The 26,732-nt window shown below is 38.3% G+C and overlaps 2 protein-coding genes and 1 long non-coding RNA gene across 4 annotated transcripts; all 3 read right to left on the bottom strand.

The window, feature by feature from the left end:
- Positions 1-98: 98 nt before the first annotated feature.
- On the bottom strand, positions 99-3,732 carry LOC130738979 (uncharacterized). Of its 2 annotated transcripts, none has more exons than XR_009019724.1 (3): positions 2,830-3,732; positions 2,222-2,364; positions 99-1,970 (listed from the first exon to the last, which is right to left on the bottom strand). It is a non-coding gene; the product is annotated as an uncharacterized LOC130738979 (long non-coding RNA). The 2 variants fall into 2 exon arrangements; XR_009019725.1 differs by having other exon boundaries at positions 99-1,300; positions 2,830-3,728.
- Positions 3,733-4,112: 380 nt separating this feature from the next.
- On the bottom strand, positions 4,113-17,642 carry LOC130742662 (uncharacterized). Its single transcript, XM_057594768.1, has 9 exons — positions 16,526-17,642; positions 15,096-15,230; positions 13,674-14,818; positions 13,214-13,595; positions 13,070-13,161; positions 4,708-4,786; positions 4,588-4,639; positions 4,417-4,466; positions 4,113-4,333 (listed from the first exon to the last, which is right to left on the bottom strand). Exons 1-9 carry the CDS (start codon positions 17,640-17,642, stop codon positions 4,113-4,115), a joined length of 3,273 nt encoding a protein of 1,090 aa, XP_057450751.1.
- A 4,969-nt stretch (positions 17,643-22,611) lies between these two features.
- On the bottom strand, positions 22,612-25,878 carry LOC130738942 (agamous-like MADS-box protein MADS9). Its single transcript, XM_057591134.1, has 7 exons — positions 25,519-25,878; positions 25,300-25,366; positions 24,673-24,734; positions 24,245-24,344; positions 23,973-24,002; positions 23,827-23,871; positions 22,612-22,885 (listed from the first exon to the last, which is right to left on the bottom strand). The coding sequence occupies exons 1-7, from the start codon at positions 25,704-25,706 to the stop codon at positions 22,832-22,834; spliced, it is 546 nt and encodes a 181-aa protein (XP_057447117.1). The 5' UTR covers positions 25,707-25,878; the 3' UTR covers positions 22,612-22,831.
- Positions 25,879-26,732: the final 854 nt, after the last annotated feature.

Below are 26,732 nucleotides of genomic sequence, written 5' to 3'. Positions count from 1 at the left end.
AAATTTCACACAGTTTTGTAAGGTTCTTATAGTTATCACAAGTTTGATTTCTTATAGATATAGCACATACAGTATATCAATATCTCATTTCATTGGCATTTTCTATTACTATGAAAATAAAATTTTAATTGAATTTTTTTACAAATAAACCATTGTAGGTCTTAAATCCCTACTAAAATATCAAGTACATCTTAGTGATACATCTTCATGAGTTTTTTTTTCCCAAAAAGAGAATAATGTATTTAAAAAGACTAGTCTGAGAACAACCTACTCAGAGATAGGTAAAAAAAGGAAACAGACAAGAAAAACAAGGAGAATACAAAGGGAAACAATAAGTCCTGAGGAAAAAATTAAGCAAAACAAAGCAGCACACATCATAGAAATCAGGATCATGACCCGTCCTCATCTGGTGAGATTCCACTCCAGCAACATCAAACAAGTCTAAAAGCAAATCAACACACATCACAAAAATCAGCACCTGCACAAGCCAAGAACCAGAAACAATGAGTTATTAGTCAGGTAACAACACAACCAAATCAGCAATTGAAGACTCAATCAAAACACCCTTAAAAATTAGGATTAGCAGGGGGAGTTTATGTACGGACAACTCTCATTTAAAGAGAATTAGAGTCTTCCCCATAGCAAATAAATAACCTTGTTTTTTTTAGAAAAGGTCCTGGTGGATCATACCAGTAAATGGCAGCAGTCATTTTTGTACATCAGACCCAACACAACAAATTTGTTTCAGAAGTTTCCTAAAATATCAAACGGGGAAAGCCACTATCCCCACCCCACTAATGTCAAATCTCTACTTAATAGAAAAACAAAACTCGCTACCTTCACATCAGTAACTAAACAGTGTGTTCATGAGGCCCCTGTGCATGGCAGCAAATAGAACATGTCAACTTGCCAGACCAACATGCCCCTCAATACTTGGACATGGATCAGCTCAGAGATTGCATTATAACCTTGTTGCCAGCTATTGCATTATAGCCATGAGTTACCTCAACTCATTACCAATGCATGAATAAGTTCCACTGAATCAAAAATAAACATGACAATAGCTATGTCTTCTGTCTTACCAAAACCCCGTGAATCAATTTTATATTCCTTTGAAACAGTATAATTTATTAAAGAAAAATAACATCAGGCTTGCTACAAGTGATATTGCTAATAAAAATGAATTGCTGCTTACAGAACAGTTGAGTACTATCAGCTTGACTAATTAAAAATCATATGAACATGCACAGTCTAATTACAGACCTTGGATTACCTTGGTAAAGAAAGGATTAGACAAGTCCTGAAAAACAATTCCAGAGGCAATAAATGTAGTCAATAGTCACACTTATCATGAGGCCACAAAGAAAATGCTTATAGTACTAGCATACTAGTTAAAATGAATAAAGCAATGAAAAGGTACACATTTTATATGGTAAAGATGTAAAACAAAAGAAAGTTTGCTGAATTTCTTGCAACCACTGTACAGTTCTTCATTTGCATCTCTCATTAACTGTTCAAACTTCTCCACCTCTAGATGAGATTGATTGCTTGATGTATGAGTAAGAATTTCATCCAAGTTTGACTCAATATCACCTCCATCACTAATGTTATTACCCATGGATTGATTAAAGCCTTCAAAAGCATCATGTATCAATCCTACCATATCATCACCTCTAAAAGCTTCTTCTCTACAATTAGTTTCCTCATTGCGATTTAGCACATTAATTGACTCCCCATGACAAAACCAAGTGTCATATGATGGTATAATACCATTAACCACTAGGTGTTCATAAGCCATTGCTCAATTAACTACATAGTGTAGCACACATTTCTTACAAGGACATGGAATTGTTTCTCCATTGCTCTCCCGAAATGCATGGTCTAAAAATGATTCCACTCCATCTAAATATTCTTTACTAACTCTATCATAGCCCATCCACATTCTACTTCTAGGATTGTCCATGATATGTCTGTCAAGAAGCAAGGGAGTATTCATGTTCTAAAGTTTATATTACAAGAGAAATTACATGTAAAATACTAAATTAAACTTGAGTCAAGCAAGAGAGCATTCAAGTTATACATACATATTTAATTATATTGGGTCATGAACAAACAAACCAAGTATCAATAAGTTTTAGATTAGCTTGACTAATGCATAGCCCATCATTCAAGTTCACATTCATCATTAATCAAACATCATGCTTAGGGTTATAGGACTAACCTTCTCTTTTAAAAGTTCAGAAGATTCCAAATTACTACTGTTATTTGGCTGTGGGAAAGAATATGAAGCAATATACTTGGTTGTGGTGTATTAAGCACTAATGGACTGTCTGCAACAGTGGGAATAACTAGTATTTCATCATCCTGTGGGACAATAAAAGAAGAGGAGGTAAGGGCATAGCAGTATAGCATAGACACATACAATGCTTCAATAAGAAACTTATTTAACAAATAATTCGAAAGAACTAGTTTGATCAATATAAGTTTCAGAAAAATCATAGACAATATCACACACATAAAGAGACAAACATGTAGCTATTAGTATTAGCTAATCTAAAAAGTTGAGTCATTTTTTTAAGGCTTAAATACTCTGTAGGTCCCTGAAATTGTATGACATATGAAAATAAGTCCCTGAAATATTTTTTTCTAATTTGGGATCCCTAGAAATTGTTTTTTAATCTAAATAAGTCCCTACCCGTGTTTCATGCTTATGTGGCTCAATTTTTACACAGTCATCAATTCCGCATGTATTTTTTCATTTTCTTTTATTCCAAGTGTGTTAATCAATTATAATTAACAAATAAATTTTAAAATTAATCCCTTCCTAACCTTGATCTTTGTTCTTCATTTTAACCATCCTGCACAGAAAGAACTCTTCCTAACCCAGAACAGAACCCAGAAACTGAATGATTGTTGTGCCTTCAAAAGAGCAACCACCAAACCCATAAACCCACCCCCACCCTCAGCAAACCCATCTCATCTCCCTTCCACTCAGATGCAAATCCAGAGATTGCAATTGCAAAAAAAACCACCCGCTATGTTTAATTCTCATGGGTTTTACCGAATGAAAATGTTGGATCTGAAACAATAATGAAGAAATAGATCCACAAACAGTTCAATCGGAGTGCCTCGTCGAGTTTGCCAGCAGCCAGGTCGTCGCCCCCGTCCAAGCATGGCGGTGGCGCGTGCATAGGAAAAGGATGGCGGTGGCGCGAGCGTCGCACCTGCCCAAGCATGGCGGTGGCGCGGTGTGCGTCATACCCGATCCCAGAACGGCTTTGTGCCCCAATTGGTGTGGGAAAGGATCGACAGAGTTTCTGGTTTTCAGATCCATCTTTTTCTTCTGAAACCTTTGACATGGTGGAAGAAAAAAGTGTGAAATTTATGTTCCAAATCTGTTAAGAGTTGAATAGAACCCTAAAAGTGGAAATTGGGGTTTTGTAGAGGTAAAACACTAAAATATGTGAGAAGAGTGCAAAAGAAAAAGATGAAGAATTTGTGGTAGTTGCAGAAGCTGAACATTCTTTGACATGAAGGATTTATGGGTGCAGAGGAAAAAGATGAAGAATTTGTGCTGATGAAGAAGATGAAGGAGTTGGTGCTGGAAATTTGTCTGAAATTGTAAATTATTAATACACTTGGAATAAAAGAAAAAAGAAAAAATACACTTGGAAATGATGATTATGTAAAAATTGAGCCACATAAGCATGAAACACGGGTAGGGACTTATTTAGATTAAAAAAAATATTTCAGGGATCCCAAATCAGAATTTTTTTTTCAGGGACTTATTTTCTTACGCAATACAATTTCAGGGACCTCCAGAGTATTTAAGCCTTTTTTTAAACATAGCTCCCTTTGGGGAATAGGGACAAGGTAAACGCTGAACTAGGTGAGCATAATCTTAAACTTACCCTTTATTTTTTTTGTTTGAAATACAAAGGTCATCGAATTTAAGATGCAGAGTCCCTAAGCTAAGCCTATTGAATGGCATTTTATGCCACATGCTAATAATATATACAAGCAGAAAAGTGGTGGAAATGAACTCACTTTCAAGTATTCAACATCATAGGCATACATACCCAATACTTTTCTTGTTTATATTACTTTTCTACTTACAGGATGTAAAAATGAACACGCCATCCTTCAAGATTAAATGAAAAATGAGCAATCAACTGAACTAATGGACTAAACAAACTTGCTTGATCAAATTGCAAATCATACTCAGATGAAAGCCAAATTTTACTTTTGTATGTTGTTAAACCAAAAAACATGATCAAAATATTGCTAACCACTGAAATATCAGAACCCCAAATAGGGTGGAAGTTATACAAATCTGATAAGCAAAGAATGGAGAAAGAACATGAGCATCAAAATAGGGTTAGGTTTCACATACCCTTTACGCAGATTAGTACCAACCGCCACAACAACGAAAATTCCAGTCATCACTACTGTAGAATACAAATCCACTATAAAAACATATAACTGAAAAGCTTTAAATCATCCAGTAATAAAATACTATGACACAAATTAAGTAGGCTTCAGGCCTCAAAGTATCCAACAATTCACATTGATATAGCTCTATAGTACCAGAACACAAATTTGACAGCTCTCCAATACAGTACTAATATAAAATCGAAAACTACAAATAATAATATAGCATCAAATCACATAATAACATAAAGAGGGAAGCAAAGAAGACATAAAAACCTGTCAAAAGAATAGCACATGAAGCAGCAAACAAGGCATCAAACCTGCAAGGTGAATTCTTCTCGATATTCAAGCGTCCCTGAATAAGAAAACAACATGTTATAAAACCACAAATTACAAAAGTTTCCTATTGTTTTTCACAAACTGTGCCAGCACAATTAACAAAACACAGTTAAACAAAGAATCCACAAGTTAGGCACCATTCAAACAAAACTTAAATGCCAATTAGTTAAAAATTGGTCTTTAAGAGCATTCTGCAACGAGAGTAGTTTTCATATAAAAAAGGCAAGACCCCCTTAGCTTGCCAAGACCCGAAAACAACTAGTGGTGTAAGAATTGAAAAATTCAACACATTTAGATTATCAATTCATACAGTATTATACATAGGGGTGGAAATAGGCCAGGCGGCTCGTCAGGGGCCTATGGCTTGGCTCGTTAGAGGCTCGGCTCAGCTCGGCTCGTTTATTAAAAAGGTCAGGCTTAGGCTTTTTTAAAAGCTTGTTTAACTAAAAAGGGCAGGCCCAAACTATTAAAAAAGCCTATTTAGCCTAACAGGCCGGCCTATTTATATATTATTTTTATTAATAATATAAATAAATATAATATAATAATATATTATTTGATTTTTTAAAACTGATGTATAGTTTAGTATAAAAGAAAACCCAAAGTCCCTACCCTAACCTAGATTAGAAACGTTCCAGACATATTCAATGATACAAATTTAGTTTTTGAAATGCAATGATACAGGTTTTTTTATTTGAAAAGAAAGTGCAATGATATATAAAAGACTTATTAGCCCGCCAGCCTATTCTTTTGATAAAATTGTCTATTAAATAGGCTTTTAAGCAGGCTTGTAGGCCAGGTCAGGCCTTAGAAAAGGCCAGGCCAAGCCACAAAATTTGGCCTATTGATAGGCCACAGGCCAGGCTTGGGCCACGAAAAGATAATGCAGGCCAGGCCTAGGCCACACAAAGCTTGGCTCGGCTCGGCCTATTTCCACCCCTAATTATACAGTACCATTAATTCAATTAAATAAAATCTAAATAGTTGTATATTGAAAAAAAGTCACCTAAAGCCAAAAGCATAAACACAAGAATCAATTAAATCAAAAGCTGATTAGATTGATTCATTCTTTCTAATTTTATGGAAAGATTAGAACAGAAACAATTGATACTTTTTACAAAGATGGATCTAATTTAGATCAAAATCAGGGGAAAATCAATAGAAGATTGAAATTTTAAGACTCGAAATTAAATAGAATGTTTATTTATTTAATTTTCTTATTTTACGACAACACATTTTATTTATTAATTATTTTTACTGAATATTATTCGCGCCACGACGGCGGGAAATACCTTAAGGAATATTTTCCTTACAATCATTTAATCGCGTGTTTATATTTTTATTTTTATATTATTTTCTTAACTCGAATCTAATCGCGATTCAAAAAAAAATAATTAAGTAGTAATTAATATCTATATTTTGATTTTATAAAGTTATTTAAAAGTAAGGATTTACTTATAATTATTTTTGTGTGCATTATTTTATTTTTAATTTTAATAATTTCTATTCTTTAATGGCTTAATAGCACTTTTGGTCCCCCACGTTTCAAAAATGTGCAATATTAATCCCCCACGTTTGAAAATAGCATAATGGTACCTCAACGTTTATCTCTGTTAGCAGTTTTGGTCCCCCACCAGTTTTCCGTCCAAAAACTAACGGTTCAAAGGGCAAATATGTAATTAAACAAAAATTAACTAATTAAAATATTAACAACAATTAAAAACCCAGAAAAATATCCCCTCCTCATCTCCTTCATCATCTTCATCACCTTGCCCAGAAAACCCAGAAAAAAAATATATATTCCTCTCCTAAAAATCTTCATCTTCTCCATTTTATTCCAGAAATATATCACCTTGCCTGAGAAAAATCAGATCAAACACTTGGATTCATTCTTCCATGGCTCGTCTGAACTCTTGATGCCACCACCACTTCATCTCTTCCGCACTTATGCCCGGATCTGGGACCAGATTTGAGTTGTGGGAGAGGCTGAGGGACGAGATCGAGGGATTCGACGGTTGTGGGTTGAGAAAACGGGATTCGGCGGTGGTGGAGGTTTTTAAGATGGGGGTTTGAAGGGATTGGGGGATGGCTGAAGAAGAAAAATGGTTGGGAACTTGGGATTGGTTCAGTGAGCAAATGGTCTCTTCTCTGATTCGTAGGACCATCACCCACAACATCAAAAAGCTTCCATTTTTATCTTCTCGTTACTGCAATAGCAACTTGGGATTGGTTCAATTCCTTAGTGATCTTTAAATGTTGTTTATTCATGTATCCACTGCTCCCTTGGCTTGATAAAGTCTATTCTATTCAATTTTGACATAAAGAAATATGATTTTGATTTTGATTTTGTTCGTTGGATAAGTGAACTCAGAGATGAAATGAAAAAGTTTTGAGTTGAAAAAAATTCATGCTTTTATTCATGATTTATGTGTTGGGAAAAATCAATTTATTCATGATTTATGGTTTGGGTGGTGCCTGGGGAGGTTGGAGGTGAAGAAGAAGATAAAGATGATGAAGGGGAAGATTTTAATTAATTTCATAATATTTTCCAATTTTTGTTTAATTTTTAATTAGATTTTTGACGGAAAACGTTAAAATGTTAACGGTGGGACCAAAACTGCTAACGGAGATAAACGTTGAGGTACCATTATGCTATTTTCAAACGTGGGGGATTAATATTGCACATTTTTGAAACGTGGGGACCAAAAGTGCTATTAAGCCTTCTTTAATTATCTCTTTCTTTTATGAAGAGATGACCTGTTAGAGCAGGTCACCTTTGTTATTTACTTGTGATAGCCTATCATAAAGTAATATCTTTTATTTCCTTCTCACCTCAACCACCAAATTAATTCATTCTTATCTTTCCACGTCACCATCTCTTAGGGGTGTACAAGGGACGGGTTGGGACGGGTTTTGGTTAATCCTAAACCGGCCCTAAATATTGACCGGGCCAATTCATAGACCCTAACCTGTCCCTAGACCCGAAGCAACCCGACATTTTGCGGGTCCAATTAAGGACGGGTCTATGTAGGACGGGACCGGGTTGGCCCGAGGGACATAAGTCTAAAGACTATTTTATTCTAATTGTAAAATTTAAAAATAATAACATACTAAAAGAGTTATAAGTTGGAACTATTTTTTAGAAAAAAGAACTTGAAAGGATTCAATGCTTTCATAATCTATTGCACTTGAGAAGTTTACATTTTGTTTGATCTATATACACGCGTCACTCATTTTGTTTGATCATTCTTCACTTGTCTCACATGTGCATAACGCACACACATGATTTTCTCTTGTTAGAGCATGAAAATGTCTATACTTTGACCAACGTTTATTTAATTTATAAGGTAGATGTTAAACATGTCAATCTCATCCACTTAGTAAGATAAATTTGAGCATCATATATAACATTTTAATCATTATAACAAATTAAATTTTATAAAATAGTGGGACGGGTCGGGTGACCCGAGTGTCAACCCGAACCCGACCCTACCTGAAGTCGGTAACTCAACGATCAACCCGAACCCGGTCTCTTTAAATAATCGGGTCGGGTTTAACCCGCCCCTAAAGGCTTGGGCCGGGACTGGTTGGCGGGTAGGGTCAGTCTTGTACACCCCTACCATCTTTATTCCCAACCACTCATTCAAATTTCAAATTTCGACTCTATCTTTCTCTCTCACGTGGGTCCCACCCCACCAATCAGAATTCAATACTCTCTCTCACTCATTCCACCCTCTCACGCTCTCACTCTCTCATTCTCTCCCTCTCACTCGACTTCCCTCTTTTCTCCCTCACTACCATTTTCTCCTTTATTCCTCTGAGTACAACAACAACAATCAGCATCACCATACTTCTCTTCTCCCTTCACACCAGAGATCCATCACCTCTCTTCCTCATGAACCAGAAACTGTGGCACCTTCCTCTCCATGAGAGCCACCCCACGGTCACCACCATGGACAGCACCACCTCCCCACCATCATCGTGAGTCCCTCCCCCTCCCTCACGCGCCATGAACGCAAGGAGCAGAGAAAACAAAAGGGAACCCTAGCCGCCACCTTTCTTCTCTGATCTCCGGCGAACGACTGAGTTTTTTGAAAAACCAACCACACCATGGAACTCCCCTCGCAGTGCGCTGCAAAACCCCTAAAGAAATTTTGGATTCCGACCATCTCCGCCGTGAGCCGTCGCCGGAGGCGATTTCCGGCGAGTCACTCGACCTGTAATCGGCCATAACTTCCTTCTCTGACCTCCGTTTGCAACGAGACCACCACCATCGTGTTCTACGTGAAGAGGAGTACAAGACCCTCTGTCCCTTTCTCCTCCGGCGACAGCGCCTCCGTTCACCACCTTCTTCTCCGGTGAGACCTTCGCCGGAGAATTTCCAGAAGGTTGTTCTCGACCTTTCTGAACTCAGTTTTGGACTCCAAGTTCGTTTTATGAAGGAAAAATAATGTTTTTGCTTGCTATGATTTTTATCTTAAGGTGTTTGAGGAGTTAAAGCTTGTGAGCCATGCTCTACCCTCAAGAAGGAGATGGTAAACCCATCTGTATATCTCTATTGTATTGTTGTTGCTGTTACGCGATTATAGTAGCTGCTGATCTGTTAAATAGTTAGGTTTAATGAACGAATTGTAGCTTTTTCTATTAGAAAACTTTTGCCGCTGGTTTCATGTCATTCCGATTTCTCTAGCTCAGGTTATACGCATTTTAGTGAGCACGGGTTGAGCTGTCCTGTTTCTCACGAATTGCTGTAGTATTTGATTTTTCCTGAATTTTGTACTTTGAATTTGGAGTTGAAATTTTATGAGGATTTACAAAACCTGTAAATGAAGCCATGATAAAAATATTAGATTTTTCGGAGTTTATTTGACGTATTTAAAAAATTATCCAAAGTCGCTCTACAGTTTATAATCGTTTGACAAAATTAGTTATTTTAAGTGAAAAGAGTTGTTTTAGGAAAAAGATGAGAAAACCTTTTATTTTAAAAAGATAGTGCGATGCTTTGGAGTAGGAAAACATCTTTTGGACTTTACTTTCGTATGTTGTTTATCTGTTTATGGAAATAGATTACGTTTGAGTTTTACGCTCATTTATTCGTTAAAAAACGATTGCGAAAAGTTTTGGAAGTTGAACTAGTTTTTGGAGTGTTAGATGATAAGTGTTCGAATATTACCTCTTTGTAAATGGATGTTTAGGAATAACATGCATGGATAGAGATAGGACAATTAAGTTTGGATTTCCGAGTGAGAAATCAGACTTTGAAAGGTATTAGATTGATTAAGTGATGATGGAAGTATTGACGTTGAAGACGTGACTTAGGATTGAATCTTGAATTCCAAGAAGTTTATGAGCTTTACTATAAATACTTGATTTTAGAAGGTCTAGATTTGAAACTTTGGAAGTTCAAGGACTTAGAAGTAATTAAGCGATTAATTGAGGACTAGAAGCCGTTCCTTAGAGATTGAGGACTTGTCTACAAGTTTGAGATTCTTGTAGAACCAAAGTGGAGTTTCAAAGAGACTAAGGTTTTGTGTCTAACGAGATATCACGAGTTTAAGTTTAAGAGAAATGATTCGATCGTTTAGAAGGAGCTTATGAGCCTTGAATAAGTACATGATCATTAGATAAGAAGAGTTGTTTGTCTTGGAGGTTAACTATGGTTTATGGATTTCTTTATAAGAGTTAGTGAATTTGATAAGAATTGATAATGATACAACGTTGGCCTGAGGAATAGATTGTGAGAGCGAGTTGAGACATAAATTTGCTGTAAGTGACTCGATAAGTAAGTATTCTTTATTTGCTCTTTCTATTTTAACAAGTATATGAGTATTTGGTTTTAAAGCTAGTTTACTAAGTCAAAAGATTTTGAAGCATTGTTATTGTTTTGTTGCCATTATGATGACTTGTCTTAATTTCGGTGATTGATCTTAATGGTTTATAACCGTTGCGAAGATTCAGTTTAACTTGTGTTTTCTTCGAGTCATTTGCTTGAGGTTGTAGCTCTAGACTTAAGTAGTAAGTAGCACGATTAGTGATTCCGTTAAGTATGCTTATGAAAGGTACGAAGAACGGAAGCACCTTGCATCGAAGCTACACAATGGAATAAAGCGAGTCTACACGGGAAAGCAAAGATGTGATTGGATTGGAGTTGCAGCTTAGTAAGGGAGTTGGCTAAGGTTAGGGCAACTTACTTACTAGCTATTGATTTATAGGCGTCGATACATTCGACTTGAATAATGCTTGATATTGAACATTGCATTGAATATTGTTTATCGCTTTATGGGAAAATGCTTTATGGAGGTTTCGGCCGAGTGAACTTATATGAGACGTGTGTCTCCGTTTTCTGAGAGGCTTCGGTCGTTTACTAGTTTCTGTCTTATGATTTCCGCACGGAATTATTGTTATATTGCTTCTTATAGCTTGAGATCTTGATATTGTTATTGAATTGTGCGCTTGACGCGATTGCGGAGTGTAGGACATTTGAAATGATTCATTTTGATCCTTCGGGTTGAAATCATAACCCTAGGCAGGTCCTGACCAGAGGTCTGAGACCTAGCCCTTCTTTTGAATGCTTAGACTTTTCCCAGGGATTATAGTTGGGGGATTCAGGAAACTCTGATTAGTTAGAACATGGAACTTGATAATTCATGAAACTTGGATTTTGACAATAAACATCATAATTGAATTAACTCAACTTGAAACGCTTTAATTAATTAACGATGACCTTATGGAAACTTAGGAATTGTAAATAATTGTGAAATACGGGAATAAGTCGACAAGCCATGCTTTGAGCAAGAAACTGAGCGTGGGTAATACCCTTCTCGCTCGTTGAGTCGTTTGCTTGACCGTCAAGTGGATGAGTCAACATGACTAATAAGGGAAATAAGTGCTTCCTTGCGCTTCTTGAATAATTTGGTGGACGCCACGGGGGTGATCCACGGTGACGAGAGGAGGTCACCGAGTACTCTAGTACTCTTCCATTGGACGCCACGGGGGTGATCCACGGTGACGAGAGGAGGTCACCGAGTACTCTAGTACTCTTCCATTGGACGCCACGGGGGTGATCCACGGTGACGAGAGGAGGTCACCGAGTACTCTAGTACTCTCCCATTGGGGTTTATGTCGTCAGGGTCGACATCAAACACTTGGGCCTTTATTGGGATTTGTAGTTAAACACGTACCTGTGAGGGCGAATCGTTGTTTTGCTAATCATATTGCACTCATGCATACACGCGATGAAGTGCCAAGCAGAGTACTTCGGTATAGCAGGAAGTAACGATCAGTCATGCAGAGTTGAATCGGTCCTGACTATACCTGGCACAACAGGAAGTGTCGTGTAGAGTTGTATCGTCCCTGTTGATGTTCGGCATAGCAAGCAGAAATGGTCAAACCATGTAGAGTTTGCACCATCTTGACTATAGCCAAAGGTGATAAGCGACACCTGAGCAGAAATGGTTAAACACGAGGCCAGTGTTACGACCGTCTCGAGGTGCCCAGCCTTTAAGTGGCAATACCGTTGGTTTTTCCCGTCGCCAAGCAGAGTGACGTTATTCGGATTTGAGTCAGCATATTCTGCATTGGCACACCATGCATCTTATTATGATTGACGTTGCATGACATATCATGCCCTTTAATTATATTTGCTGAGATGTTGATGATTGAGTTATTATTAGAGATGTGATAAAATGTTATGTATATACCTTAGGGTAGGCAATACATAACTTATATGTATATATACAACATATATATATATATATTTTTTTTTGAAAATGGAAGATATATTATTAATAAGAAAGCCTGAGCTAGAGAAGCAAACCAGGCAAAGTACAATTACATGAAGCTGAGAAACAAAAACCCACCACCAACCCGCAAAATGGCAAAAGCGTAGTCCCAAGAAAGAGCCTCATTAAAACCTTACTAGGAAAAACCCATTGGGATAAAAACCTAGCAAGGAAAAAGAGTACCACAATCTTGGGACAGCCATTTTGCATCAAGATACAATTAGAATCAGCCCCTCCAATCATGAAAAAATTCCAGGAGTTCCAGACTGTTTATTATCACTTAACAGCAGTGACAACAACTACAGAACCTCACATGCATGGTCCAAAAACTGTAATTTTCGAAATCAGCAGCAGCAGCAGCAACAGGAACAACACCAGCACCAGCAACAGCAACAGCAAAAGCAACAGCAACAGCAACAGCAACAACAACAGCAACAACAACAGCAACAGCAACAGTAACAGCAACAGCAACATCAAATTTCAACAACAACAACAGAACAGCAACAGCAGCCAGCAACCACAGCGAAAACAGCAGCAGCGATATTAACACCAACAACAACAACAACTTCAAAAATACCAATTTTAATGCATCCGCCAATCCTCCTATAGCCTGCAAACAAAAAAAGCAAGACCAAAATACCAGCGCCGGCGTTACTAAACACCTGTTGACCCCTGAAAAAGCCACACCGGTTCCACGCTCAAGCATCCTAGCTTTGCCAATTCATTTGCCTCTGTGTTCCCTTCTCTCAAGATATGGTTGACCCCATTACAAGACACAACCGGCATCAAGTAATCAATCAAATTCAACTCATTTGTGAGCTTCCAAGGCCGCATTTTCTCTCCTTTCACCCAACCAACAGCAAGAGTAGAATCACTCTCAATATCCACTGAAAATACCTGAAATTGGTGGCAAAACAACAGAGCATACAAAATGGCTAAAACATCAGCCTCATCAGCTCGCTGAACGTCAACTCTCCTGCAAAATTTTCCTACCACCGTCCCAACACTATTCCTCAACACACCACCAATACCAGCACAGCCAGACTGAAAAGAGCCATCCACATTAAATTTTAAAAGCATACCTTGTGGTGGTTTCCAGGGCACTACAGGTCGAAATCAAACGCTACCCTCAACATCAATTTTTGTAAAGCCTCTAGCAAATTGATCCGCCCCATATGGGCACTCCTTCCACCACGCCTTTATCCAGGAAAATAGCAAAAACATATGAGCCTCCCAAGCATCTTCTGAATCAAAAGGTTTCTCATTAAAAAGCACATTATTACGGGCCATCCATATCACCCAACAAATTGCGTACGGACTCAATTCCCATAACACTTTTGAAGTGCTTCTTCGTATTGATGACCATTCTGCCAAACATGCATGAATTGAACCCGGCAATGACCACCACACGCCCTTCCTATGCAACACTGCTGCCCACAATTGCCAAACCCTTGGGCAATGCAAAAAAAGATGCACTACCGACTCTGTGACTAATAAACATAAGACACAAGTCATTCCATCCTCCAAAGCCACCCCACGATTCACCAAATTCTCCTTTGTGGCAATCCTGTTCTTCTGAACCTGCCATAAAAACAAAGCAATTTTTGAAGGTAAAATAGGCCTTAGAAATTTTGGAACGGACCACCCATCCTCTGTGAACCACCGCGCCTCAACAACAGCACATAAAGATTTAACACTAAATAATCCCATGTTGTCGTGCTTCCATACCATACAGTCAACAGTTGCATTCTCCCCCTGCTTAGGAACCAAACTCTGAAGGTGGCACATAAATGCATCATAGTGTTGGCGCTCCCATCCCAAGAAATCACGCTGAAAAGTTATGTTCCAGGCCCATTGATGGCCTACAGGTGTACCACATTCCATAATAGTTTCCCGTTTATGCGTTGCCAATGCAAATACCCGAGGGAAAACAAGCCTGAGAGGACCAGAACCTGTCCAATGATCAAGCCAAAATAATACACTTGCCCCTCTACCAACCTGACAAGCTAAACCGTCCCTGAACACGCTCCCAACCAGCCCACTATCTCGCCATACAGTGCAAACATCCATTAGCGGAATTGACAATTTTTTAAGCTCCAGAGTGTCCAAATTTAATGAAATCAATTCCATGGGCAGCCCATATTTTTTACATATCACCATGCGCCATAAAGCATCTTTCTCCCTACCAAAGCGCCAAACCCATTTCAAAAGCATGGCTTTATTTTTCCATTCGAGAAAACCGACTCCTAAACCACCATACCGTGTCCCTATGCACAAATCCTCCCAAGCAACCCACATAATTTTGTTTTCACCTGCAGCCCCCCCCCCCCCCAAAAAAAAAGCGCATCATGATCCTTTCCATTCTCAATATGATCCCTTTCGGAGCTCTATATATAGCCATATAATAAAGTGGAATAGCATTCAAAACTGATTTCAGAAGCATCAGACGCCCACTCAAGGATAAGAAGCGGGAACTCCATAAACCCAACTTTTCTGTTAACCTCTCCAGAACCGGATTCCAAAACGACAACCTCCTTGGATTACCTCCAAGAGGAGCCCCAAGATACATAAAAGGTAGGGAGCCTACCTTGAAATTCCACCAACTTGCTGCCTCTTGTACCGTAGATGAAAGCGCATTTACCCCATAGACCGCTGACTTGCTAAAGTTAACTTTAAGGCCTGAACAAAACAAGAAGACTTCTACCGCCAAGGCCAATTTTTGATACTGTTGCTGTGTAAGATCAAGTTTTGATCAGTGGTTGCATCTCTATATTTTGATGATTACAATTAAGGTTTGTGATGATGAACAATTGTGGTACCCTAACGTTTGTCTTTTTTAGTTGTGACAAACAGGTTCTGAATCTGATCCAAGCCTATTATTCAGAAGAAGAATAACCAAGGGATACTAAAAAGAGAGCTCTAAAGCGTACCATGTTCATTCAGAACAGTGGCAAATCCTTCAGAAGTTCTGAAGATGCAAGCTCTTAAGAGGTTCTGAAGAACCAGAGTCAGAAGTTCTGAAGACCAGATGTTCCAGTGGAACAGTCCAGAAGTAGAAGACTCAAGTTCTGAAGACCTGCAAGAAGCTGGTTCTGAAGACCCAAGCTATTCTAGCTCTAACGTTCAGAAGGTCTGAGGAACTTGTTCAGAAGCAGAAGTTGCAAGGTCAGAAGAATCCAAGCTTTAATCTGACAAGGATCAGAAGCTTCACCAACGTTCATCTGAAGCCTTTAGATCTCAAGTCAACTAGTGAAAGGACAGGTCGCTATCATAGTACAACATCGTACAAGTCTCAGTCTGTCCGTCACCTACCTCGTGCAGCCTAGCAGTCTGATTTTACAAGATTGCCACTCCAACGGACAAAACCCTAGCAACGGCTACATCACAAGTCTTGGAGTATATAAAGGCTGAAGAAAGAAGAAAGTGGCCAAGAAACTTTGCTGAAATCATTCAACATATACGAACCAATCTCTTAGCATTATTTCTTCACTTTTCTTAAACATTTGAGTTTACTATTAGCTTTTTAGAAGCACTTATTGTAAACCCGAAAACCTTTTACATCACATTGTAAAGTTCCTTAAGAGACCAAGGTTGGTCGGATCTTGAGAGGACTGAATCAAGGTTGATTCAGTGTTTAGCTAGTCTTAAGAGGATCGGTAGATTAGCTTCTTAAGAGGATACTAGTGGGAAAATCAGTGTATTGTTAGTCACTTAGCAGGTAGCAAAGTGCAGTTGTAACACTCATTGATTTTAGTGAATTGCCTTCATCAGAAGAAGGAAGAAATCACCTTCACAGGTGGACTGGACTAGCTTGAGCTTTAATCTCAAGTGAACCAGGATAAAATACTTGCGTGCTTTACTTCTTACCCTTCAGCACCTAGTTCTTATCTTTGAGTTTTGAAAACGTTTAAAAGTTTACCCTTTATTCAAAAACTCTATTCAACCCCCCCCCCCCTTTCTAGTGTTTTTCGCACCTTCATGCTGGTCACAATCTGTAAAAAATAAAGAGTCATCTGCAAATTGTAAATGATTAATTCGTAGCCTCGACGCCACTTCCACCCCACAAGGGATATCACCTTCTAGCAACTGATTCAGCATACATGACATCCCATTCGCCACAATATTAAAAAGGAGAGGGGATAAAGGATCTCCCTGGCGCAAACCTTTTTGGATTGTAAAAAATTCAGAAGGAGATCCATTAACCAAGACCGCCAAAGAAGCTGTTGAAACACAACTTTGCATCCATCGAATCCATCGTCCCCCAAAACCCATCTCATGAAGAAGCTCCAGCAAGAAACCCCATTCAACACTATCATAGGCCTTCGCAAAATCAATTTTGAATAGCAGACCTCCTTCTGGCCTTGAGCTCATGGAATGAACAATTTCACTAGCAATCAAAGAACAATCTGCAATCTGACGGCCTGCGGTGAAAGCAAACTGATTCTGACTCAGCAAACCAGGAAGAACCAGACTCAGGCGAACAGACAGCACCTTAGCCAACAATTTATACACGCTTCCAATTAAGCTGATGGGCCTGTAATCAGAAATCTCTTCTTGCTGACCACCTTTGGGTATTAATGCAATAAAGGTAGAATTCAATCCCTTTACGATGCGACCAGAATGATAAAAATCATTGAAAATATTAAGCAAATCATCCTTCACTAAATTCCAAAATTTTTTAAAAAAATCCATACTGAAACCATCCGGTCCTGGAGCTCGATTCCCATCAAAGTTTTTCACTACTTCCCAAATTTCATCAATAGAAAAAGCTGCTTCCAATAATTGATTTTCCGCTGTGGTCACTTTTCTGGGGTTCAAGTTCTGAAGCCAATGTCTAGGCACTTTTGATGTACGGAAAAAATTCTGAAAGTGATCCCGCATAGCCTGCTTAATCTCTGATGGCGTCGTTAGGAGCCTACCTTCATATTTAAGCTGAGTGATATTTTTCTTCACTGTGCGTACCTTGCAAACACGATGAAAATATTTTTTGTTCCTATCCCCCTCCTTCAACCAGCGCACCCTTGACTTCTGACGCCAAATTCTCTCCTCCTCCCTATACGCCCTCCATAAAGCCTCAAGGATGTCCCTCATTTCCTTCGTCAATGCCTCCGTTCCCCCTGGTTTTCTAGCGCCTCCATCACCCCCTGCAATCTGTGTTCTAATGAAACAATTTTCTCAACTCCCCAAGCCCCTCTCCCCTTGCGCCACTCTCGTATTTTCCCCTCAACCCTTTTAGTTTTTGCTGTAAAACATACCCTGACCACCCTTGATAAACTGCAGAGTGCCACCAAGCCTCAACTAACTCATTAAAACCGGCTTCATCCGCCCAATGATTGAAATAATAAAAAGGTTTAGGACCGGCATCAAGCAAGCCAAACAACAAGCCCACTACCCTATGATCAGAAACATTCCAGTCAAAAACATTTTGAGAAATATTAGAGAAAGATAAGAGAACCTCATCAGATACCAGCCAGCGATCCAAACGACTCCACAAACCATCGTTTCGACTTGAATACCAAGTGTACTCTCCATTAGCTAGAGGCAGATCAACTAAATTGGTAACCTGGACAAACTGCTGGAACGCTTCATCACCGGCATCCAACACTCCACCTGAAGAACGTTCTGACCCCAACAGAACTGCATTAAAATCACCACCAAGAAACACCAATCCATCATGATTCAGAATATGTGTTTTCAGAGCCTCAAAACATAGTCTGCGCTCCGCTAGAGAATGAGGACCATAAACATTCCCAACTAAAACAGGCTGCTCAATATTTGATATCATCACTGTCAAGAAAATAAACCATACATCTGACACTACTGACAAAACACGGATGGAACTCTCCCGCCACAAGCACATAAGACCACCCGCTGACCCAACAGAATGGACCTCAGCATGACTCATACGCAAGGCTTGCGTCCAAGTCTCCACAATATGCTGACGCTGATCATTTAATTTTGTTTCCTGAAGCAATAGAAGTTCTGGTTTCAAGTGCAAAACTGCTTTTTTCACAGCCTCCCTTTTCGTTGATTCTCCTAAGCCCCGAACATTCCAAGTAATCCAAGGCCCTGACATACCAATTGAGATGGGGATGGTTTTCACGAATCTGAGCTTCTAATCCTCTCAGCATCAAAGCTTCTGACCCTCTTGGTTTGAGTCCCAATTCTTTCCCTAGCAGCCAAGCTCTTTGCGCGCGAGTCGACACACCATCTTCACCTGCTACAGGCTCTAAAAAGTCCTCAGGCAAGAGATGGGGTTTATTTTTGCTTCCCCTTGGACGCCCCCGCTGAGAACTTCTCTGTGATGAATTTGTATTCGGGGAAATCACAGCTATTGCCGACTCTGGTTCGCCGGAATCCACGCACGTAAGGGGAGGAACGTTTGTTGAAGCTGTATGATTTGGAACGTTCTCACTCAGAATTGGAAATTGCTGCCTGACAATTTGGTTTGGAGTTGTATGTACGAATACGTCAATTTCTTTCTTTTCCTGAGACGCTAAAGTGGGTGAAAATAATTGATTCTGCTTTAATCCGTGAGGCAAACATGGTTTTAGCCCTTGAGCTTGAACTTGAACTTGAAACGGGGCCCACTTATCAGATTGGTAAGGCAAACAATAATTCAGAAACAAATCCTGTGAGTGAAAAGAGTAACCTGTAACAGAAAATCTTTTATTTTTATTAGGAACAGAATTTTGAAAAACCTGGATATGATTTCCTTTTAACTTGATTCCTTCTGCACGTGTTTTATTCCTCCAATCAATAATTTCTTGTAACGTATAACCTGAATCAAGCAAGACCTGCATCTGTTCCTTCTGATTCTCCTCTGTATTGATGGCCTCTTTACTCACGATGGGATTTGAATTCAAAAAATCCTCCTCCGACAATCCCTGCGCCGGCGCCACCCTTGCAACCATCTCCACTACCGGTGTTGACTTCCGTCCGCCATCATCATCAATCGCAGGCTCTTTCTCTTCCTGTTTGGAGAACGAACTAGGCAAAATTTTGAGGCCCTCCATTCTCTCGTTTCTCTATACCTCATCTTCTTCATCAGTTTCAACATCAACGGCGGATTCGGAATCCTTATCGTTGGAACTTATAGCAACGCGAACAAACCCGGTTGCCTCTATCTCCTTAGCATCATTGTTATCCTCATTATCCTCGTCATCCTCAGTAAGGTTTTCCTCCTCTGAATTGTAGATTTTCCACGGCGTTGACGGCATGCCCTGAACTGAACCGTAATCATAGGAAACATCATCCTTTTCGACCAAAATTATACTGGAAACGCCATTCACATCCACAGCCATAGTAAAACAGTGTAATAGGGGATGGTGCATTCGAACTAAAATGCGTGCATAGTCAGCTCGAAGTCGTAACTTGGTATCTGCATCTGACTCCACATAGCTACCCAATCTATTACCCATGGCTCGGAAAAAAATTTCAGTCCATAAACCCATTGGTACTTGCCACAGTCGAACCCAAACCAAGTGTGCAGTGCCAAAAGTTAGAACTGTGCAAGGTTTAACATCCGACAATTCCTGCGCCCAAAAATTGCCGCACTCCGAAATTGTTTCCAGCATCTCTTCGTTGTTCTCGAACTCAAGCAGGACTTCATTAGCACCAAGTGGAATCAAACGGAAATTGTACAGTCCTATCTTTGCCAGATCATCTTGTATAACATCGACTGATTTAGGCGTGATTGTACGTGCTTGTGCACAGCGTTGGAACCAAGACTCATCCAAATCAGCGGCTGTGAACGCAATTGACACGCTGCCCGTTTTTCAGATGTTTCATCCTCCTTGGTTCTATGTTGTACAGAGTTGTTTTGCTTGGGCAATGGCTTTGGTCGCCAAACTTTCCCTTTTATTTCAAATTGATGGCGTTCAGGAGGCGGCACCTTCATCGACCGAGGAGATTTTTGGATCCTAGCTCTCTGTACCACAAGGTAATTACCTTCAAGGCGCAATCCATTAAACATTCGAATCGCCGACCATGCCTCAGCATCACTCTGAAAGCGCACAAAACCAAAGCGGAAGCGTCGTTGAAATTTCTTCTTAAATTGAATGAACACATTCCTCAATCTTCCTGCTCTCCCAAAAATGGCACTTAGTTTTGCCAAGGTAATTCGATCACCCAAGCCATCCACAAAAACAGAGAAAGACTCTTCCTTGTCTTTAAACTTCTGTCGATCCTGATGTTGGGTGGAAGAATCATGAACATTTTTTTGCTGCAGTGAACGCACAGCTACTGCCCTTGGCTGGAAACTGGTTGATGCTCGTCGCAGCCCACTTTCATGGCGTTTCCATTGATAATGGCCACCGCCCGAATTCTGGAAAAGGGTGGAGAACCTATCCTGAGCGTTTTGTTGTTGTTGTGGGCGCAGAGCTCCTCCTCCTGGCCGGAAATTGGTTGTTGTTCGCCACTGCTCGTGATCTATGCGGTTATGGCCGCCACCTGTGTTCTGTACCCTCCCGTCTCTTCCGCTCCAATGTCGACGCTCCTCAATGCCGCGATCCTGAAGTCTTCCATAATCCGAACTGACCACCGATCGTCGCCATGGCCGGAGCCACCGTGACTGAGGCCAGCCTCCAGAGCCTCTCTCTCGGCTCTCTCTCATCTCTCACGAAAAATTATCACTCGAGGGGTTTTGAAGCTCCTACAACATATATATATATATACCCCCTTATTCATCACATGTGTCTTGTATTATCTATTATATCATGTGAGTTGACCCTAGCACCTTGGCTTTGTTTGTAAGTTTGTGTTTGGGCGGTCGACCTGCTGCCAGACGACGAAGGCTTGCGATGTGAGCAGATGCTACTCCATGTGGAAGAACTATAGAAGACTCGAAGAATAAAGTCGGGTGTAAGGCTAGAGTCTTTGGGTAGAAAAGCTTACCGTTATTGGTTTAAGCTTGCAGGATCATTTTATGATTTGTATTTGAGATTTTGGGTAGGTTCCGGTGCATTGCTTTCCTATGGTTACCCAGTGTGGAAATCATAGGATGTATATCGGATCTATGGAGTCATTGCATAGTGAGTCCGTTGTTGGATCCTATTTTATTTGTCCTCTCTTTTATGTTGTGCCTTAGTCAAGACCAGATGTAAATTATTTACGGTTGGGAGTATGCATTACATGTTTTAGAAATGCTTCGAAAAGGAAAAAAAAATACTCACATTTATAGATCCCTTTTGGAAAATATCGCATATTTAATTTAACATGTTACTACCGTGGCACCCGAAAATCGGGATATTACAGAAATGAAGGTTAGAGATGAAATAAATCTCAATCATAACGCATTAAGCTTCTACACAGCCATAAGCAAGTAAAAGCAATGGACCAAAAAAACATGTAAAATTTCTCACAGATAATCCCCGAATCGCTGATCAACATAGCTTGAACAGATAATCCCACAACTTCACTTCACACTGTTTCAGATTCGGTTCAAACCTCAAAACCCTAGCTCAGAATAAGAAGAAAGATCGCAGCCTAACAGTGTTGTGGAGAGAATCAAAGCTTCGAGTGGAGATTCCAGATCGAGAAAGGGAGAGAAGCTTCATGTGATCTCCTTGTCTTTCTCGCCTTCACACGAACAGGTTTCAAGGGACGGTGGTGGCTCCGGTGAGAGAGGGGACGGTGGTGGCTTTAGTGAGAGGTGACGGTGGTAGCTTTGAGTGGAAATGTGTGTTTGTACTGGAGCTATTCATTCTGCTCGTGAGAGTGGGTCTTTTTTTTGGTGGCTATAGTCCCTAATTAACGTTAAAAATGAGATTATTACCGACTACTCAATGTTTAGGACAAATTTTTTTATTTTTTTATTAAAGTAGCGGCAATAGTGTTATTGCCTCAAAACATGTGTCGCTAAAAGTGTTTTTTTCTTGTAGTGAGTATTTTATAATTGAAAAATTAAGCGTTGTAAAATAACTTTTTGGGGGTAGTGATTAGACCAAATAACACTCATGAAAATCATTTTTTGGCCCTAGGTATTATAATGATAACCTTCATGTTGCTTCTTAAAATTACTACCTTAAAAATAATATATATTTCTCCATTCTCATATAAATAGTGTCGCAAGCCAAATTCGATGATCATTTCACCATAACTAGTATTTGGAATCGAGAGTTTACACTGAGCTCTAACAAATACGTACTATGAAACCAGATATGCCAAAAGTTCATAACTTAATTAATACTTGGAGCAAATTACTTAGATAGTAGTAAGCACGCATGCTGCATTCTTGAACATGAAACATGCGAATTAAATCCCTTATGATGTGGTCAAACTCAAATCCATTGTCCATGCATGTTTCCCACACCTTCCAGTGCCAAATGCTGTTGCTGTTGGGGAAAAAAATGAGAACAATTACAAGACAGTTTCAATGTCCATGAATTTTTCTATGTAGATTATGATTTTCTTTATGAATAAGTAAATACCACTTTCTTTATAAATGAACTATTATACGTACGTTAAGTAAAATCAGATACTAGACAATGTTAAAACTTAATAGCAACTTCAAGTTTACTTATGATTTTATATAACTTGCCTATATACATATGTTTCACAAATATGTATTTGTTTACCAGGCACCATGAAAAATTCAATTCACAAGTTAGTAAGAATGGTTTCATATTGACACGAGCATATTATAAATAACATACATATATATATATATATATATATATATATATATATGTATATGTATATATAGGGATATATTAAATTGGTTGATTAATTTTTAACATGTACGTCATAGAATTGCCCCAAACATTAATTCAAAATCACATACTCTCATTAATGGATTAAGGCTAATTTGTATAATATATAAATAATCTAACATATTGTGATCAAATTCAGCAATATTCAATTTAGTTTACATATCTTTTCATGCTTTATATATCCTGGACCAAGAAAAAATATGTTTCACATACCAAAAGTGGTTATCTGCGTAGGTAGATTTAGCACATATTGTAAATTACATGTACTATGTACTAAGTGTTAGTAGTAAAAACATAGTTTATGATCGAGTGGACCGATTTTTAACATTGTCCACCATAAAATTGCTCATCTTTTATTTAGCAAAAGTTTGCAATGATTTAGCAGCTGAAACTATGGATTGTATATAAAAGCTAATTAATTAAGCACTTGCAATTATGATAACATATCCACAATTTCATAAGCAGCTAGCAAATTGGCTTGAGTTGTGTTTAATTAGTCATATATGTAGAACATGAATATTGGTAGCAGTCACATTGACGGGTACATATAGATTGGTACTTACCAGAAGGAAATTAAGCTCCTTATTTTGCTCCTCCAAAATCTTGCCCTAAGCAGTGTCAAAGGAATTACAAGAGTCAGTCTCTCTTTAAGTATTGTCAACGGACTATTCAACTTAGAATCAAGTATGTATAAAAATAAACCACATACGTTTCTCTTGATCATCCTGTGCACTTCATTCTGTTGCACAAACAAAGAGACAATATGAGACAAGACAATTTTTTAATTTGGCTAAATAAGCAAAAATATGCATTCACACCCCAACTTCACCTTACACTTAAAGAGAGAAGTAATAGAGATGTGATATGAGATGTGATAAGAAAAGAACATAGAAATTGGAAGATTAATTGGTGGAAATGATTTATAAGGAAAAAATGAGTGTGAATATATCTAAACCTTTGTCATAAGTATTAAGAACTTGCCTTTTTCTCACGGATACCCTTGAGGCCATTCTCAAGGGCTTCCTCTAGAGCCATCAGCTCTTTGTAATTCAGTGAGGTAATGTCATCACCCTTCAAGTGCCTGAATGATCAATGATAACAGATGTGGGCATTTATGGTTTTACAATTTGCACGAAATCTAAGACATGTTTATTCAGAAGTTATAATAGCATTTTGGAAACTCCAAATTGAAATAAAAGTGATTTTGGTTTTAGTCAGAAGTAGCTTCCAAAAGTGGAGAGTCGATTCTACTGACACCTAATTAGGCAAATTCAAATATGCATTTAAGTCTTACTCTTATAGCTTCTATACAAAAATGATTTTAAAAAATTTCATTGTGAAACCACCCCTTGTTTGGTGTTAAATGCTAGGTAGGACAATAATGTAGGTGCAATGTTATGTATACATACCTGAGCTCAATTTGCATGCTATCATTCTCTTTTTTGACTCTATCAATTTCATTGCTTAGGTTCTGTGAGTTCAACACAACAACATTGCTGTAAATCTAAACATATATACATTTGGCTACCCATAAAAAAAAAGAACAAAAAAGCCAAAACTTGAGCTAGGAGGAAAATTTTCTCAAAAAAATAAAAATTAACATTATTTAGCAGTTAGATCTAAAAGCTGGCTATGATGTCAGTGAAGAAACGTTCAGTCAAGAGAGAGATCTACCAACCAATTAGATATGTAAGAGAAAAATTTATCACATCTTTGTTCCTATTTCCTAGAAACTCCTATCATTCAGCTTTTGAAAATTTTAGCAAAGAAAAGGAAGCAAGTGTATATTGTTTTATTTCCAGATCCGTTCATATGGAGTACACAACTTTTTCTTATTGTTCCTTCCTTTCTCTGTCAATAAGATATAAGAGAATAAGAAGAGAGTACATAAGTTCCAAATGTAGATCTACTCATGAAATCATTGGTTGCTGCTCATGAACATATTTTTAGCAAAAGAAGCAAAAATATATACATTAATTAAGATGCTTTATTTTTATTTTCATGTAATTTTTTTATTCTCAAACATCAAAACCTACCTCATGCTTAGCATCCCAAAGGGTCTTCCCTGAGGCTCTCTGGTATCTATCCAGGACATCAATCAACCTTAACAAACAAAAGGATCCAAATCCAGAAAGAACAAAGGTAAGTTTTTGTTATATTTTTCTTGCACTTGAACTCTTCTTGATGAAACAAAAGAAAAAGAAAAAAGTGCATAAAGAAGAAGATGAAGGAGAAGAAGAAAAGAATTTTATTACGTGGTGGAGGGACTGATGTACTCATGCATCTTTCCAGAGGAACCAAAGATGATAAGAGAAACTTGAGCATCACATAGAACACTGATTTCCTTTGCCTTCTTAAGGATCCCATTCTTCCTCTTTGAGTAGGTGACTTGCCTGTTGCTTGAGTTCTCAATCCTCTTGATCTCAATCTTACCTCTCCCCATATTGTCTCACAATTCTTTTACTCTTGTTCTTCTCTTACCCTCACCTTTGTTAAGTTTTCTCTCTATCTTCTGTGTTCTTAATTGCTAGTGAGAAAAGATAAAAGAGGATATATAGCAAGCGAGTAAAGTAATAGATGAGCATTCCATTATGGGCTTGTGGGTGAACAACTTTCTGAGTGGCACAGAATGGAAGGGTTTGTTTACGGGTTTGTGACAAAGCCAATTCAAGTGCCTTTATTTTGTGTTTAATTTGGCTTTGTAAATTTAGCTTTCAAATCCTGAGTCATTTTCTTAACCCTTGGTTTCTTTACACACCTATCTTACTCATTTTTGCATCCATAATACTTTCATTACATATCATTTCCACCTCCACACCTTCATCAAATATGAAGAAATACAAAAAAAAATGATGATATATATGGTAAGTGATATAACAAAAAATGTAGAGAGTGATAGAAAGAAAAATAAGTAAAATGAGATGGAAGATAAAATAGAGTGTGAATGTATCACTACTTGTTGAAAGTAAAGTGAGTTATGCTTGTATACCCATTTATGGGTAATGTTGTGAAATTTGTTTGTAAAATTCTTACAATTAATTATGTTCAACGTAGAAATCACTCTCTCTAACTTATACCATAATTGATTCTTTGCATGAAATCAATTTTTCAAAATTATTCGAAAACATCAATATTTTTATTGATAATTGATTTTCTGAATGAGAACTGATGCTATGATTTTCCCAATTGAAAACCAAGCACACTTTATATTTAATGTATTTAAATGTCAGTTGAGCGTAGGAAGAGACTTTCATCCCAATTTATATAAAAAAAAAAAAGTGAGTCTGTACTTGTTGTTAACCGTTAACACTTATGATAATGGGCACCCAAACATTTATTTAGTTAAAAATGGTTTTTGTGATGTTTCTTCCCACTTTTTAAGGGGGTTTTCATCGCAAGGTTACAGTGTATGTGGGATTTTTAAGGTGTGCTTGTAGATATGTGTAAAACAAGGTTTGGTGCAGATTTG

This window comes from Lotus japonicus, chromosome 1 (genome assembly GCF_012489685.1).
Source record: "Lotus japonicus ecotype B-129 chromosome 1, LjGifu_v1.2".
NCBI classification, from domain to species: domain Eukaryota; kingdom Viridiplantae; phylum Streptophyta; class Magnoliopsida; order Fabales; family Fabaceae; genus Lotus; species Lotus japonicus.
Note: the sequence above shows the minus strand (reverse complement) of the source record. Positions and strands in the feature narration are given on the sequence as shown.